An 18,073-nucleotide genomic window follows, 5' to 3' on the forward strand; every position below is an offset into this window, starting at 1 on the left:
AATTGAATGGGGCCTGGGAAAGAAGGTGGGTAGTATAATGGATTGCTTGATATGAAACTCCAATACTACCTTAGGCAGAAACTTAGGGTGAGTGCGGAGTACTACCCTATCATGCAGAAGTTTAGTGTAAGGCAGATAGGTGACTAAGGCCTGTAACTCACTAACTCTGCGAGCGGATGTGATTGCCAAAAGAAAAATCACTTTCCAGGTGAGATAGCGGAGATCACAGGATTGGAGAGGCTCAAACAGCGGTTTCATGAGCCACCCCAAAACCATGTTGAAGTCCTAGGAAGGGGCCGGAGGGTGCAGTGGAGGTTTAAGGTGGAGCAAGCCCTTCAAAAAGCGTGTTACAAGGGGTTGTACTGAAATAGGTACATCCCCGACACCTTTATGGAAAGCGGCTACCGCACTGACATGTACCCTGATAGAAGTTTTGAAGCCTGACTCTGACAGGTGCCAGAGATAGTCCAGAAACTTCGGTGTGGAACAAGTGAAGGGATCGATGGACATGGAAGTACACCATACCTTAAACCTGTTCCATTTGTAACGATAAGACTACCTTATAGAAGGCTTTCGTGAAGCTACTAGAACACGGGAAACTGGCTCTGAAAGGTTAAGAGGTTGAAGTATTAACCTTTCAACATCCAGGCAGTCAGGGAGAGGGCCTGGAGGTTGGGGTGACGAAGGCAGCCGTTGTTCTGAGTGATCAGAAGCGGGTCCTTCCCCAGAGGAACGTGCCTGTGTACTGATAGGTCATGGAGAATTGGAAACAGACCTGGCGTGGCCAATGAGGGCCTTTCAGAATCATTAGCCCCTTGTCCCTTCGCAACTTCATGGGAGTCTTTGAAATGAGTGGAAGTGGAGGGTACGCATAAAGGAGAACGCTGGCCCACGAGAGGAAGAAAGTGTCTCTTGGCTGCGGGTGTTGGCTGCAAGTGAGAGAACAGAAGTTCCCTACTTTGCGGTTGTGAATTGACGCAAAGAGGTCTATGTGAGGTAACCCTAACGTTGGAATATTGAGTCCGCTACAGTGGGGTTGAGGAACCACTCATGCGGTTGAAAATTGCGACAGAGCTTGTCTGCCAACACATTGTCCACTCCCGGCAAGTGGGTGGCCCCGAGGTACATCGAGTGGGAAAGGGCTTCCGCCCATATCTGTGCAGCTTCCTGATACAAAAGGTAGGAGCCTGTTCCCCCTTGCTTGTGATGTACCACATGGTCATCTGGTTGTCTGTTTGAATCAGGATGACCTGGTTGGAAAGGTGATCCTGTAAAGCCCTGAGAGCATATCCGATTGCACGAAGCTCCAGGAAATTTATTTGGTGTTTGGCTTCCTCTGGAGACCAAAGGCCCTGAGTTTGCAGGTTTCCAACATGTGCACCCCAGCCGAGGCTGGAAGCATCTGTTGTCAAGGTTATTTGATGTTCTGGAATCTGAAATGGAAGGCCTTGTAGCAGATTGAATTGGTCTGCCCACCAGGCCAGCGATAAGCAGAGCTGTTTGGTGATGTGGACAATGGTGGACATTGGCTGAGAAGACTGAATCCACTGCGATTTTAGAGTCCACTGCATTACTCTCATGGCAAGGCAAGCCATGGAAGTGACATGCACAGAGAAGGCCATATGACCCAGTAAGACCAGAAAATGACGTGCAGTTAAATGTTGTCGAGACTGCAGTCGATGGGCCAGAGAAGCAAGACTGAGAGCTCGATCCCGAGGTAGGAAGGCTTTCGCTTTTGGAGTGTCCAAGTCGGCCCCTATGAACGACAGGGTTTGAGAAGGAACTAGCCTGGATTTTGGATAGTTTATGAGGAACCCTAGGGAGATCAGGGTATGCAAAGTGAGACGTAGGGACGTCAGTGCAGTTTGCTGGGTGGGAGCCCTGATCAGCCAATCGTCGAGATAGGGGTAGACGTGGACACTGACTCCTGAGAAAGGCAGCTACCACTACGAGGCACTTGGTGAAGACTCGTGGGGCAGATGCTAGGCCGAATGGTAACACTTGATACTGGAAGTGTTTTGGACTACTAGGAACCGCAGGAATCTGTGATGTGACGGAGTAATTGAAATGTGTGTGTAGGCATCCTGGAGGTCTAGAGAGCAGAGCCAGTCTTCTCTTTGGAGAAGGGGAAGAAGAGAACCCAAAGTCACCATCTTGAACTTTTCTCTTTGTAGGTATTTGTTTAAGGTGCGAAGATCCAGTATTGGGTGAACACCACCTGACTTTTTTGGTATCAGGAAATACCAGGAATAGAACCCTCTGCCCCTGTTGGGAGAGGGGCACTGGCTCTATTGCTCGGGACTGGAGGAGGAGGGAGACCTCCTGCTCCAGGAGTGATGAGTGGTCGGATGTTCCCCACGTCAGCCAAGATGGGGAATCCGGTGGAACAGAAAGAAAGTCGAGGTGGTAACCTTGAGTTACTACAGCGAGTACCCACTGATCTGTGGTGACTGTGTGCCAAGGTTTGGAGAAGTGGCACAACCGGCTTCAGACGGGAATAGCTGGAAGTGGAGGCTAGGTACTGCTCTCTAGGAAGGAGTCAAAAGCCAGATGCTGTAACTAGCTGGGGGGCTGTGACTTCTGTACTCAAGGTTGCCTGGATTGGCCTTTTTGGTAAGGCTTAGAAGGCTGACCCCTGGTCGCCAGGGGATAGTATCTCCTTTGCCGGTAGACTTGTCTCTTGGAGTCTCTCCTAAAAGATCTTTTGGAAGAGGAAGAGAGATCAAAAGGCAGTAAGGACAGCTGGCGCAGAGTCTCTTGGTGGTCCTTGAGCTGCGCCACTACTTCTTGAATCTTTTCTCCAAAAAGATTATCCCCAGCACAGGACAAGTCAGCTAACCTGTCCTGTACTTCTGGTCTGAGGTCTGAAGAATTTAGCCAGGCCCATCTCCTTGCACTAATTCCTGCCGCCAAAACTCTGGAGGTGGTGTTGAAGATGTCATATGCAGACCGTACTTCATGTCTGCCAGCATCTAGGCCTTTTTGTGCTAGGGCATGAAGCTGGTCCTGGAATTGCAGAGGTAAGGCTTCAGCAAATTCCTGAATCTTCGTGAACAGGACCCTGTTCACAAAGATTCAGTTGTATTGGGACATGTACAATTAGTAGGAAGCAATGCAAGAGATCAGCATTGAGCCATGGAATACACGTCTTCCAAATGCATCCAGGAATTTTTGTTCCTTTCCTGGAGGAATGGAAGAATGAGGTTTGGAGCGTCGTGCCCTCTTCTGGGCTGATTCCACAACCTCTGAGTGATGATCTAATTGAGTTCTCTGGAAGCCAGGGGCTGACTGAACTAGGTAGGTGGCATCTGCCTTATGGTTGACAGGTGCCACAGAGCCAGGGTGCTCCCAATTTCTCTTTAAAAGGTCCAGAAGGACTTCATGAATAGGGATAGACATGATTTCCTTTGGAGCATCGAGAAACTGGAGAAGCTCCAGCATCTGATGCCTAGAGTCCTCTTCAGTCTGAAGCTGGAATGGAACCATTTCAGACATTTCCTTTACAAAGTTGATAAAGGACAAGTCCTCTGGAGGAGAACGCTTCCTTTCATCAGAAGGAGAGGGCTGTGAAGGCAGATCATCAGTATTCTGGGACGAATCATCGGTCCAGAGATCGTAAGATTCATCCCCAGCTCCCATATGTTCATCAGAAGGGAGTAACAGTGTTATCCCAGAAGGCCCAGGCCTAGGCATAGATGGCCTCAGAGGCAGAATCGAAGGCATCGACGGAGGCATCGAAGGCATCGATGGAATTGAGGGAGGCATCGATGGAGGCACAGATGGAATCGGTGACATCGATGGTTGTGTCGGTGGCAACACACGAGGGTGGAATGGAGATCGTTATTTCTTCTTCTTCTTCTGATGACAAGGGTATCAGTGATGAAGGAATCGGGGCCATCTGTTCCCTCGGATCCACCGGTGAAAGGCATCGATTAACGCATCCATTCTTGCCAATAGCGGTGCAAGCGCCATGGGTATCGGATCGGTGGCTGGCTCGGGAACCGGCATCGATGGAGGTTTGAACCCTTGGAGTGTTTTACCGATGGCCTCTTGGATCCTATCCAATTCCTTACAGAAACCTGGGGCATGGATACCCTGTTCCGGAGTAGGAAGGTCCACCGGTGAAAGTGGAGTCGCGGCTCCCAGCACCTGTCCAGGTGGGGAACGCCTCGGTGACCCAGAAACAGAAGAGGATGGGGCCTTTTCTGTACGGGACTTCTTTGTCGGTGGCTCAGACGACGTTGATGCCGAGGGCTTGCCTCTAATCGGTGGCCTGAGCTTTCCGATGGCGGTGTCTATGTTTTTCTCGATGTTCTCCTCGGTCTTTTTCCTGAGGAGGAACAGAGGGGGTCGACACCCACGGAGTCGTCGAAGCCGGTCGGGCAGCAGCGGGTTCCTGGTGCTGGCGCAAAGTCGACGGTACTGGTTTGGACGACGTCTAAGCTATCGATGGAGTTGAGGTTTCTGACCAAAACAGAAGTTCCATCTTCTCCAGCATAGCCTTGCGACCCTTTGGTGTCATTTGGGCACATTTGGTGCAAGTAAGGACGTCATGGCTGGACCCCAAACACATCACACAGACCACGTGAGGGTCAGTGATGGACATTGTTCAAGTGCAGTCGGGGCACCGACGGAAACCCGACGCCATGGCCTCGACAAAATTTAGTCGCGGTGTGGTCGATGGCCGGTAGGCCGCGAAGGAAAAACTCAACAGGAATCGACCACAAGCAGGTAAAAAACTTATCGTTCGACTGTGGAGCAAAGGTATCGATAAGGGGAGCCCTGTGGGGTATAATGTTTTCAAATTTTTTGATAAAGTTCCGTGAGAAAAAATTCCTGTCAGGAATCTCTGAAGAGCTCCTTAACCCGCGTGGCTGCTGCTGCTGCGCGGAAAACAGAAGACTGAAGGGGGACCCCTGCTGGATGCAGGGTTGGTGCTATGCTGGGCATGCCCAGTAGGTGCCAGTCAAAGTTCTAGAAACTTTAACAAAAGTGTTCCGTGATTGGATTCCATCCTGATGATGTCACCCATATGTGAGGACTCCCATCCTGCTTGTCCTGTGAGAACAGCCAGTATCACGGATTTTATAAATTAACTTGATGAAGAAAAAAAAACCTTAGCCTTGCAGAATTGTTCCCCATTCTCTCCTTTCTACTAAGGATAAAAAAGAAGCATCTATCATTGAAAGGGAAATATTAACAAAATGTTTTGTATATAAAAAAAGAAAAAAAAACCCTTAAAACTAAAAATTACTTATAAATACAAATGTTACGTCGAGTACTTTGTATTGTATATTCAACAACTTGTGATGGAGATGAGCTAAAGTAGAGAGATACCACTGCCAAATGAGCGCAGCTGACCAATACCTGGGTTTGGAATCTTAATCAATTAGAAAGCAAAAACGAAGCACCCACATTATGCACCTCACCAGACAGGTCGCTGGCCAGGGATAAGCACAAGTCTTAACTTACCGAGAGCTCAAACAATTCCTGAAAAGAAAAATTGAGAAAAAGTTTAAAATTCACCAAACGTTTCTAACATTCTAGTAAGAATCACAGTTGATCTATATGTTATTTCAATTTATTTTTTGATATTAGCAAATTCCATGGTAGCTTGTTGTGACAATACATGTAGAGGTCCATATTCAAAAGCCATTTAGATGGATAACTCAAAAGTTATCTGTCTAAATAGCATATGTGGCATATTCAGCCATTTAGGATTACTTATCCAGCTATAATTTGTTATCCGGCTATAACTTAGCAGGATAAAAAAAAGGGGCCTTTCAGGAGCGTGCAGGGGAGTTCAGTTATTTGGCTCACATAGCCGAATATTGCATATATCCAGATAACTTGCTACTTAACCGGATATTTTTAAATGATTTCCAGAAAAAGTAGCACTGTCATAAGAATGAAAATACTATAAAATATAGGAGCCTCCGAGGCAATCCCATCTTTCCCCACCACAATATCTTATGAAGGCCGTGTCGGGCCATTCTCATCTCTCCCCCTCCCGAAAAAAGGTTTTTTTGGAGCCAAGGCTCTCATTTTTTTTTTTTTTTTATTGCCAAGAGCAAAGGACCCTCTGCCCCACTCCCAGCAATTCCAGCGCTGCACTAAGATATGCAGCGCTGGAAGCATAAGATTACGCTTCCAGCACTGCCTCTAACTGAAAGAGAAGCAGAGCTAGAAACTGCGCAGGAAGCTAATTTTGTGGGTCCCTTACTCTCAACAATAAAAAAATTGAAGATGATGTTACTGGGTGGTATGGGGAATGTTTGGGGGGGGGGGTTTGAAAGGGAAGGGAGGGGGGGGGGCAGGGTGCTGGTGAAAAATAATGGGACAGGAGCCTTGCTCCAAAAAAAATATTTTTTTTGGGGGGGGGGGGGGGGTTTGAGAAGAAAAACAGCTTGACAAGGCTTAAATAAGATATTGGAAGGGGGGGCGGGTGGATAGGCTTGCCCTGGAGGCTCCTATATTTTAATAGCATTTTCATTCTTATAACATAGAGATATGCCATACTGGGTGTCAGACCAAGGGTCCATCAAGCCCAGAATCCTGTTTCCCAACAATGCTAATCCAGGCTAACAAGTATCTAGCAATACCCCCAAACATTAAATAATCTCAAGCTACTATTGCTTATTAATTAACTAGCGGCGTTAAGAGCCCGTAACGGGCTACATTTAAAAAAATTTTCAGACCGGTTTCGACACTGCACACACTCTACACTTCTTTCCCTCACTCCCCCTCTTCTCTCTCGCTCATTCACCCTCAGTCGACTCACACCCCCCCTTCCCTCCCCTGGGTGCCCTCCCCTATCCCCCCTCATCCTCCCCCCTCACTCTCACCTCCCCCCTCATTCTCCCTCCCCTCACTCTCACCTCACCTCCCTCATATTCTCCCTACCCCACTCCCTCCCCTGCACTCACCTCCCCCCTCATTCCTCCCTCACACTCCCTCCCCTTCCCTCACATCTCACCTAACCCCCCCCCTCATTCTCCCTCCTCTCCCTCAGTCACCTCCCCACCCTCTCTCAATCCCATCCCTCACTCTCATCCCCTCCCTCTCTCAATCCCCTCCCAGCTCATCCACAACCCCTTCCCTCTCCCTCTTGTGCTCTTCAGCATGGCCCGCTCACGGAGACGGGAGGTCTCAGGGGATCCCTCCCTTGCACGCACCTCAACTGCTCCTTCCTGCTGCTGCATTTCCTCCCGATATCACCACTGCCGCTCCTCCCAGCTGTTGTAGCTCGGCCCACCCGACACTCCCATACCGCCGCTGCTACGCCCGATATCGCCGCTGCTCCTGCTCCTCCCAGCGCCATCTTAGCTCCGCTCTGACCGACGTGCTCTCCCGCCCGCGGCACGTCGGTCAAGCTTCATTTAACTAGTAGATAGCAGTTAATGGATTTTTCCTCTAGGAAATTATCCAAACCTTTTTTAAACCCAGTTACACTAACTGCTGTAACCACATCCTCTGGCAATGAATTCCAGAGCTTAACTATGCACTGAGTGAAAAAGAATGTTTTTTCGATTTGTTTTAAATGAGCTACTTGCTAACTTCATGGAGTGCCTCCTAGTCCTTCTATTATCTAAGAGAGTAAATAACCAATTTACATTAACTTGTTCAAGTCCTTTCATTATTTTGTAGTCTTCTATCATATCTCCCCTCAGTCATCTCTTCTCCAAACTGAACAGCCCTAACTTCCTTAGACTTTCGTCATAGAGCAGCCGTTCCATGCCCCTTATTTTGGTTACCCTTCTCTGCACTTTCTCAGTGCAACTATATCTTTTTTGAGATGTGGCTACACGGTATTCAAGATTCGGTCTCACCATGAAACGTTACAGAGGCATTATGACATCCATTATTTTATTTGCCATTCCTTTCCTAATAATTCCTAACATTTTGTTTGCTTTTTTGATCGCCACAGCACACTGAGCCAACGATTTCAATGTAATATTCACTATGATCTTTAAATTGCAAAGTATAGAGCCATATGGACTAAATGAGAAGGTAGAATGGTTCTCCATAATCTAAGCTTCTGTTATTTGAATTTCGAATTTTCATTTTTTTAGCATGGTATTCCCTGTATAAACATTTTCTTCATATCAGGTTCCCTAGCTTTGTCACTCGTCAAAAATTTTTAAAGATGCCGCTTCAATGACATCACTTTCCTTTTTTGGAGTTAGCCCTCAAGGGCTTCCCATACCACGTCACTTTCCTTTTATACATATGACCATATTTGTGCCATTATACGTCATTTCCTGCCTAAGAACGATTCGACAGATTCCCCTTAAAATCAGCGTCTCTCCGGTGCGCAAGCTGTCAGTTTTTGAACGGTAAGCTGGCAGGTATCATCGCCACAGTGCACGTAAGTTTTAACAAATTTGGAACGCTTATTCAAAAACTTTAGGAATTCATCATTTTTATGCTTAAAGAAATGTTCACTTGTTACAGAGCACAGATAATCGCCGCTTCAATACATATACTGACCAAGAAACAGCGGAGTAAGTTTCCATATCCAAATCAAGCCATTGCATGTTTTAGCTGTTAAGCATGCTACGAACTCTCATAATTGTATCTTTTCACGCAGAAAAACCCAGAAGGCTCGTTTTTCCCTGAAGGTCCCTGATGAAGGAGTAATATACTCTGAAACACCAAGGTGTTGGAGGCAACACTTCAGGACCATTTGCCTTTTTCCTGCGTTTAAACAAGATAAGTGCACGCACTAGTGATTTCTTATTACACAGTGGCCGTGTTACATCTATAGCGTCTGTTGGCGCTGCAAAAAGCGTTTATGCAACCCATGATTATATAAAGCCCAGAATATTACAGGCTTCACCAAATAAGCCATAAGGTAGTAAAATACTGCACGGAGCGGCAGTAGCCACAGAGGCATTCACGGAGCGGGATGCCAGTGGCCAGTGGTAGGTGTCCACCTTCATGGAGCGGAAGGATGTAGGGCTGTCATCTCCCAATTAAATAAAAAACAAAAACAAAAAACAAAACAGGGATGGGATCCATCAGGTCTAGAGGACACATATAAAGAGCAGGTAGTAAAATACTGCACGGAGCGGCAGTAGCCACAGAGGCATTCACGGAGCGGGATGCCAGTGGCCAGTGGTAGGTGTCCATATAAAGAGCAGGTAGTAAAATACTGCACAGAGCGGCAGTAGCCACAGAGGCATTCACGGAGCGGGATGCCAGTGGCCAGTGGTAGGTGTCCACCTTCACGGAGCGGAAGGATGGAGGGCTGTCATCTCCCAATTAAATAAATAATAAAAAAACCCAGGGATGGGATCCATCAGTTCTAGAGGACGCATATAAAGAGCAGGTAGTAAAACACTGCATGGAGCGGCAGTAGCCACAGAGGCATTAACAGAGCGGGATGCCAGTGGCCGGTGGTAGGTGTCCACCTTCACAGAGTAGAAGGATGAAGGGCATCCATCTCCCAATTAAAAAAAGAAAAGAAAAAAGAAAAAAAAACAGGGATGGGTTCATGGGCTTATAGGTATTACCAATTATTAGGCTTTTCAATATTTGATGATAGTTAATGTGACTTTCAAGGCATTCTTCACTTTCGGTGCATGTCCGGCATGACTCCTTGCTTCAATGACAGGGGAAAAGAAAAACTGATACTTCACACATTTCCAGCATTGCCCTCTGCTTCATGGCAGAGAGCTATGCTGCCGCTTACCCAACTAATCAAACTTAATATTTCACTTGGAAGCAGCTCCAGCACTGCTCTCTACATTAATGGTGGGGGTGAAAAGGGAATTAGAACATAAGGTTACTAAGAGCCAAGAGAAACAGTTAAGTATGAGAACAAATGTGTGAAGCTTGCTGGGCAGACTGGATGGACCGGTTGGTCTTCTTCTGCCGTCATTTCTATGTTTCTATGTTTCTATGTAAGTGTACTGAAGCTATTTATGAAGGTTGCCCTACGCATTGTTAACAAGAGTTCTCTCTCAGCTGAATATTGATGTTGTGATTAGATTCTGGTTTTCAGCTGTTTCACGGGTTTCTCTTTTATACTATGAAAAAACACCCAGCATGCGGTCGATGACCGGTGGTCACCGTGAGGCAAAAAGTCGGGAATCAACTGCAAAGTTGGAAAAAGGCAAGAACAACCACCTACCAGATCGAGGAGGCACCGACCGCGAAGAGGGACCAGACAAGGAAATTAGGAAAAATTTGAAAAATATCAAGAAAAAAAACAAGAAAATTGACAGTTCCATGAACCGTGAGCAACTGCACCATGGAAAAGAAGAGAATGAAGGGGGACCTTGCGTGGACGCACGGATAGCAGCAGGCTGGGCATGCTCAGTGTACTGGTCAAAGCTTCTAGAAATATTGACAAATGTTTTCCGTGCCGGTCTCCATCGGATGATGTCACCCACATGTGAGGACTACCATCCTGCTTGTCCTAGGAGAACTTACTCTATGCATTTACAAATCATTTTAAACAAGCAGTGAATACCTGCCACCAAATGCACAGCTACATTCATATTCCTCCACAGAATTAAACTTCCCCAAGCAGAATTAAAGGAACCAAGATTTTACATGATGTACACGAGATTCTGGAGAGGGTGACTTTCAAAAGCCATTATCTTGGTAAACAGACTATCTGAAAAATGCCCAGCCCTTACCCAACAAAGTATGCTCACAGGATTGACAACACAGGCACTCCCCCCACCCCCCCATGTAAAAAGTAGGCGGGCTCCGGCACATTTTTAGGTAAGTGGAAGAAATAACGCATGTTGATTACATTCTTAAATCTATGTATGTTATTTTAAAGGGAAAATAACGGGTGCAAATCTCTGCAGTACTTTTTCCTGGGGCATGCTCATTAGGGATGTGAATCGTTTTTCTGACGGATGAAAATATTGTACGATATTTTCTAATCCGTCAAGAATCGGAGGTACCCGAATGCGAAAGGAAAACCCCACAAAATTTTTGTGTGATTTTCTTATCGTTTTGGGGGGGGGGCGGGGAAGAAAGGACACACAGGAAAAAAAAAACCCAAACCCACCCCGACCATTTCAATCTAATTATTTAGAATCCCCCACTCCCAAAACTTTCCTAAAGTACCTGATGGTCCAGCGGGGGTCCCGGGAGCGATCTCCCGCTCTTGGGCCGTCGGCTGCCACTAATCAAAATGGCGACAATGGCCCTTTGCCCTTACCATGTGACAGGGGCTATCAGTGCCATTGGCCAGCCCCTATCACATGGTAGGGAGCAATGGATGGCCCACGCCATTTTGATTAGTGGCAGCCTGCCGCTATCCGCGCGTCCACATGAGGTCCCCCCTTCAGTCTCGTAAGATAGCAAAATAAGAGTGAAAAAAATAAAACAAATGGAGAAATTACTTACCTGATAATTTTGTTTTCTTTAGTGTAGACAGATGGACTCAGGACTAGTGGGTATTGTGATCTTCTGCTAGCAGATGGGAGACAGAGTCAGATTTCAAAGCAGACGTCACTCTAGATATACTCCGGCAGTAACCTCAGCTCTTCAGTATTCTCTTCGAAAAGCCATTGTGGATATATCTTTGCTTAATAACTTGAATAAACCTTGATTGAACTGGTTCAACTAATTTCCAAACTGGAGACCGCCAGTGCACTCAAAAAATTAACGCTGACACCGGACAACTGTGGGTGTCTTGAACTAAGGGTAGGCCGCGGCTTACCCGTATTTGCTTAGTCTCTAGGTTTGCTATCAGAGGGTCTCCTTTTCTGGGGCAGCCGTGGGCGGGATGCTGAGTCCATCTGTCTACACTAAGGAAAACTAAATTATCAGGTAATTTCTCCATTTCAAGCGTGTAGCCAGATGGACTCAGGACCAGTGGGATGTACAAAAGCTACTCCCGAACAGGGCGGGAGGCTGCCCGTGGCCCACTTAGTACTGCCCTTGCGAAGGCTGCATCTTCTCGGGCTTGAACATTCAGGCGGTAGAACCTGGAGAAGGTGTGTATGGAGGACCACGTTGCCGCCAGACAGAACTCGGCGGGCGACAGCAGTTTGGTTTCTGCCCAAGAAATTGCCTGTGCCCTCGTAGAATGAGCCTTAACCTATAGTGGTAAGGACTTTCCTGCCTCTATGTAGGCTGCCTTGATTACTTCTTTGATCCAGTAGGTTATGGTTGCCTGCGAGGCTGCTTCTGCTTGTTTCTTCCTGCTGTGAAGAACGAACAAGCGATCTGTTTTGTGCACCGGTTCCGATCTAGGAGTCTGCTGATTTTTAGGTGGCGAAGAAGGTGTGAGTCTTCAGAGTCCTTGTATTCATCCGGAGATGGTAGTGAGATGGTTTGGTTCAAGTGAAACTTTGAAACCACTTTCGGTAGGAAGGAGGGGACTGTGCACAGCTGTATGGTTCCAGGCGTGAATCTAAGTAATGGTTCCAGACAGGATAGTACCTGTAGTTTGGAGATGCGAGAGGCTGAACATATTGCCACCAGGAATACAGTCTTCAATGTTAAGAGGCGTAGTGACAGACCGTGTGTGTTGGTCTGAAGGAAGCCCCAGCTAGGAAGTCTAATACTAGATTGAGATTCCATAGAGGTACCGGCCACTTTAGGGGTGGTCGGAGTTGTTTAACCCCTTTCTGGAAGCGAGACAAATCCGGATGGTTTGATAGTCTGATACCGTCCACTTCGGCTCTGAAGCAGGACAGTGCGACTACTTGGACCTTGAGGGAGTTGAGTGACAACCCCTTCTTCATACCATCCTGTAGGAACTCCAGACTCATGGGAATCTTGGCTGTCCGCGGGAGTATCCCGCGGTCCTCGCACCAGGCTTCGAATACTCTCCAGATTCGTATGTATGACAGGGATGTGGAGAACTTGTGCGCTTGGAGCAGGGTGTCAATCACGGCCTTTGAGTAACCGCGCTTCTTCAGGCGAGTCCTCTCAAGGGCCGGACCGTAAGAGAGAATCAAGACGGATCTTCGTGGAGAATCGGGCCCTACCAAAGAAGATCCCTGTGCAGAGGTAGGCACAGAGGGTTCCCCGCAAGGAGTCTCTGCATGTCTGCGTACCATGGTCGTCTTGACCAATCCGGGGACACTAGTAGAACTAATCCCTTGTGATGTCCTATCTTGCGGATGACCTTGCCCAGTAGCGGCCACGGGGGGGAAGGCATAGTCTTCCTCTGGCCAAGTCTGGACGATCGCGTCGATCCCTTGGGAATGTGACTCTCGTTTGCGGCTGAAGAACCTGGGGACTTGGGCATTGAGACGGATGGCCAGTAGATCCATGGCTGGGAGACCCCAGCAATTTACTATCAGTTGGAAGGCTGTGGTCGTCAGCGTCCATTCTCCCGGGTCTAGGCTCTCTCTGCTGAGGAAGTCTGCTGAGACGACGTCTTTTCCAGCGATGTGGGAAACCGAGATCCCGTCTAGGTTTATCTTCACCCATGCCATGAGAGGGTCTATCTCCAGAGACACCTGCTGGCTCCTGGTTCCTCTCTGACGGTTGATGTAAGCAAGTGTTGTAGTGTTGTCCGAAATTACTCGAATCACTTTGCCTCGGAGTCTGTGGCTGAATTGCAGGCACTTTAGCCTGACTGCTCGAGCTTCCAGGCAGTTTATGTTCCATTCCGCCTCTTCCTTGTTCCATTTTCCCTGGGCCGTCAGTTCCTGACAGTGGGCTCCCCACCCTTGCAGGCTCGCATCCGTGATGAGCAAGGTCCAGTTTGGTGGGGGATAGGCTTACTCCTCTGCTTAGGTTGTCTTCCTGTTGCCACCACTGGAGCTGAGAACGTACCTCTGCTGGTAGATGGAGGCGAATTGAGTAGTCCTGGGACAGTGGATTTCATCGTGACAGTAAGGAGCGATGGAGCGGTCGCATATGGGCCCTTGCCCACGGGACGACCTCCAGGGTTGATGCCATGAGGCCGAGGACTTGAAGATAGTCCCATACCTTGGGGCATGCATTGGCCATCAATCGTCATAATTGCTCCATCAGTTTCCTTTTCCTCGGTGGAGGGAGGAAGACTTTGTTCTCTTTGGTGTCGAAATGGGCCCCAGATACTCTAGAGATTGAGAGGGCTGCAGACTGCTCTTGCCCGTGTTCACGACCTAACCGAGTTCCTGCAGTAGGTTCTTGATTCTGCTGGTCACCTGCTGGCTCTCTTCCGAAGACTTTGCCCTGATCAGCCAGTCGTCCAGGTAAGGATGTACCAAGATCCTTTCCTTAGTGTTGCCGCCACGATCACCATAATTTTGAAGAATGTTCTGGGGGCGGTTGCTAGGCCGAAAGGTAGCGCTCAAAACTGAAAATGGTGACCCAGTATCACAAAGCGTAGGAAATGCTGGTGGTCCTGATGGACTGGAATGTGAGAGTAGGCTTCGAAGAGGTCCAGGGAGGTAAGAAACTCTCCTGGTTGTACTGCCATTATGACGGATCAAAGAGTTTCCATGTGGAAGTGTAGTATCCGTAGATGGCGGTTGACATTCTTGAGAGCCAAGAAGGGCCAGAAGAATTCTTCCTTCTTGGGAATGATAAAATAGATGGAATAGCGCTCCGTATTTTTTTGTGGCGTGGGGACCGGAGTTATTGCTTTCAGGCTGAGTAGTCTTGTTAGAGTGGTTTCCAGTGCCAGTCTTGGTGTGGGAGTAGCAGGGTGACATCATAAATTTGTCTTGAGGGATGCTGCAGAACTCCAGAGAGTAACCTTCTCGAATGATGCTTAGTATGGCGCTCTGCTTCAACGGCATGGGAGAAGACTGATACATCACGCATTTCCAGCATAGCTCCCTGCTTCAACAGCAGGGGAGAAGAAAAACAACCATTAAGGACTGTATAACATAGTCTGGGTAAAACAAATAAGCATGGGTGTAGCTTGCTTATTGCGGCGGTTACTACCCCTACTACCCCTAACTAATCAAGCTAGATATTTCAATGGTGGGGGTGGAAGGGAAATAGAACCAAGAGCTAAGAGAAACAGATAAGTATGAGAGAAAAAATGTGTGAAGCTTGCTGGGCAGACTGGATGGGCCGTTTGGTCTTCTTCTGCCGTCATTTCTATGTTTCTATGTCCGACATTATCTCAACCCATCTTTGGTAGAAGAGGGAAAGTCGACCCCCTATCTCCTCTTCCTTTGGTGGGTTGGCCCATTCTCATTGTGAAGCACGGCTGGAGCCTGCCCCTGGGCCTGCTCCTCTCTTGGTCTGTCGGTTCCGAAAGGGCTGGGACCTTCCGGAGGGACGAGGTGCCTGGAACTGCGAGTTACTGTAGGGTCTAAAGCGCAATGATCCTCTGCCCTTGGTTCTTCTGGGGGAAGGACACAGATCTTTTACTCCTATCATCCGGTAGCCGAGGCACTGGGAATTTGCCACATTTGCTGGCTAACTTCTCCAAGTCGCTTCCAACAAGAGAGATCCTTTAAAGGGCATTCTTGTGAGATTTGCTTTAGCTGTTGCGTCCGCAGACCAATTCCATAGCCATAGTTGTCTTCTGGCTGCCACTACCGAGGCAATGCCCCTGGCTGAGGTATGCACCAGGTCTGAGCTTGTGTCCATCAGGAAGGCTGCTGCAGGTTCCATTGTCTCACCGGTATACGTTCTGGAGTTATTTGCCTCTCTCGAGAGGAGCAAGCAGGAACATGCCACCAGTGCGCAGCAGGAAGCAATCTGCAGTGTCATTGCTGTTGTGTCGAAGGCCTGTTTGAGGATGGATTCCAATTGTCTATCCTGAGTATCCTTCAATGCAGCCACTCCCTCAACGAGAATCGTTGTTCTCTTTGAAACGGCACAGACCATAGCGTCCACGTTCAGGAAACGCAGGCGTTCCTTGGTCACTGGCTCTAGACGGTATAGGGCTTCCAAGGCCTGACCCCCTTTGAAGCTGGCCTCCGGTGTATCCCACTCCAGCTCAATCAGTTCCTGGATGGCTTCCATCACTGGAAAGTAGCATGAGGCCTTACGAAGGGACACCAAGATGGGGCTCTTTTTTGGTACCGTGCCTGGAATACCCAGTGTATTCAGAGACTGGAAAACAAGGGCTGGTAATTCGTCCTTGTGGAAGAAGCAAAGCATGGTTCGGTATGGTTCCATTCCTGGAGGGATTTCTCCTTCTTCCAGGGAGTCACCCTCATCATCTAAAGTGTCTGGGTCCCTGTCAAGGAAATTCTTGGTTAGGCGAGGTATGTCTCTAGGCATCAGAGCAGGACCAGTAGGATCTTGTGCTTCCGGCAGGGGTTGAGCACGGGGTGCAGCCAGGGCTGATTGGGCCTGAACAAAGGCTTGCAGGCCTTGGAAAAATTCCAACCAGGAGAAGATCCCTAGGTCCATGTTAATCCCAGGGGGAGTCTGAGTAGGGGCCCCAGAGGTGCCATCCTGTGGAGAAGCCATCTCGGAGATACACAGGTCCTGGGAGCTATCGTCGGTATTTCCGGACCCATCCCCCTACAGTAAGGGACCAGGCTTAGGTTCACCCTGGGCGTCTTCACAATGTTGACACAGGCAGGACTCAATTCAGACTGCGTGGCTCTTATGTGACAGGCTGTGTAGAGGGAATGCCCTGGCCTTCTTGGGCACCGGTACCATTGTGTTTGCACGCATGCAGTTATAAACACAGCTGTGCGTGTAGTTGTGCGCACAGGGTGTGCATCTGTATTGGACGCACGCAAGTTAGGCGCATCGGCTGCCCGGTCTGCCCCACACGTACCGCTGGTCGAGAAAGGAAGATGGTGACGAAGACTCCTGCGCATAAGACGGCGCCCCCCGTGTGGACCTTTTTGCACCAGATCGGGGCAGAGCCCAACCAAGGCTGCTCAACCCGATCGGTGCTCCCTTTAACCTTGCCGTAAGAAGAATTTGGTACGGCAATCCGAGCTCTGGAGACCGGAGACCTGAATTTAAAGATTTTTTCTTACCTGGTCTCAGCGCTTACCGATTGTGTGCCGGATGGTCTCCAGCTGCTGGGGGAGGGAATTACCTTCACTGCCGTGCTCGGTTCTGCACCCACTGCCTTTCAGCCACATTGGGGGCTAAGACCAGCTACCGGACCAAGGCACACCTCTGATAGATATCGGAGATCACCTCAGGAATTCTCGACTGGGGGAGGGACCCTTAGGTATCACCGTAGGAGAGTGGGGCTCGATCTTCTTTAAGGTAATTTTTGTTTCTTCTTGCTGTAATTCTTTACACTATTCTAGTGTGTGGGATAGTGTCTGCATCTGCTAGGAGACACAGAGATACTGAAGAGCTGAGGTTACTGCAGGGGTATATCTAGAGTGACGTCAGCTTTGAAATCTGACTCCGTCTCCCATCTGCTAGCAGAAGAGCACAATACCCACTGGTCCTGAGTCCATCTGGCTACACGCTAGGAAAACGAAGGTGAACCCAAAGTCGTGGGGAGGCGGGCAGGATTCCTGAGGACTAACATCCTGCTGAACTAGGAGAACACAAGTTACAGGTAAGCAACTCTGCTTTCTCCTAGGACAAGCAGGATGGTATTCCTCACATATAGAAACATAGAAATGACGGCAGAAGTCCAAACGGCCCATCCAGTCTGCCCAGCAAGCTTTCAAAATTTTTTTTTCTCTCATACTTATCTGTTACTCTTGGCTCTTCGTAACCTTTTTTTATTCTATTTCCCTTCCACCCCCGCCATTAATGTAAAGAGCAGTGTTGGAACTGCATCTAAGTGAAATAACTTAATTAGTTAGGGGTATTAACCACTGCAATAAGCAAGCTACACCCATGCTTATCTGGTTTTTTTTTTTGGTTTTTTTTTATTTTTATTCACTTTTAAACATTACAGCAAATCAAATATAACCGCTTATTGAAAAGGAAATGCAATTATACATACATTAAAGAATAAAAATCTAAATTCAAAGCATGTAATCTCTAGTATAATCCACTTCCCCTTGAAAAAACTAGAACAGGGGGCAGAATTTTGGAAGAATTTAAACAAAGAAAACATTTTATAAAGAATTGGCTTTAACGTAATTCAAGGACTGTTACTTATTTACTGATCCTTCATTAGGCTTTACACCGGAGGTAACCACTAACCTCCTTGCATTTAGGAACGATTTTAGTTGTTCCGGGTAGAAAAAAATATAACAATCTTTTG

At 47.9% G+C, this 18,073-nt stretch overlaps 1 protein-coding gene across 8 annotated transcripts in view; it reads right to left on the reverse strand.

The window, feature by feature from the left end:
• Positions 1-18,073, reverse strand: part of ATP13A3 (ATPase 13A3) — a 535,999-nt gene that overhangs the window by 248,203 nt on the left and 269,723 nt on the right. For 7 of the 8 annotated variants that reach the window (XM_029615360.1, XM_029615363.1, XM_029615362.1 and 4 more), the window contains one exon: positions 5,473-5,490. The exons of the other annotated variant lie outside the window; for it this stretch is intronic. In XM_029615360.1, the coding sequence (XP_029471220.1) occupies positions 5,473-5,490 (18 nt within the window). The remainder of the gene's footprint in view (positions 1-5,472; positions 5,491-18,073) is intronic. 8 annotated transcript variants of the gene reach the window in all.

The sequence above is a fragment of the Rhinatrema bivittatum genome, chromosome 9 (assembly GCF_901001135.1).
Source record: "Rhinatrema bivittatum chromosome 9, aRhiBiv1.1, whole genome shotgun sequence".
Lineage (NCBI taxonomy): Eukaryota > Metazoa > Chordata > Amphibia > Gymnophiona > Rhinatrematidae > Rhinatrema > Rhinatrema bivittatum.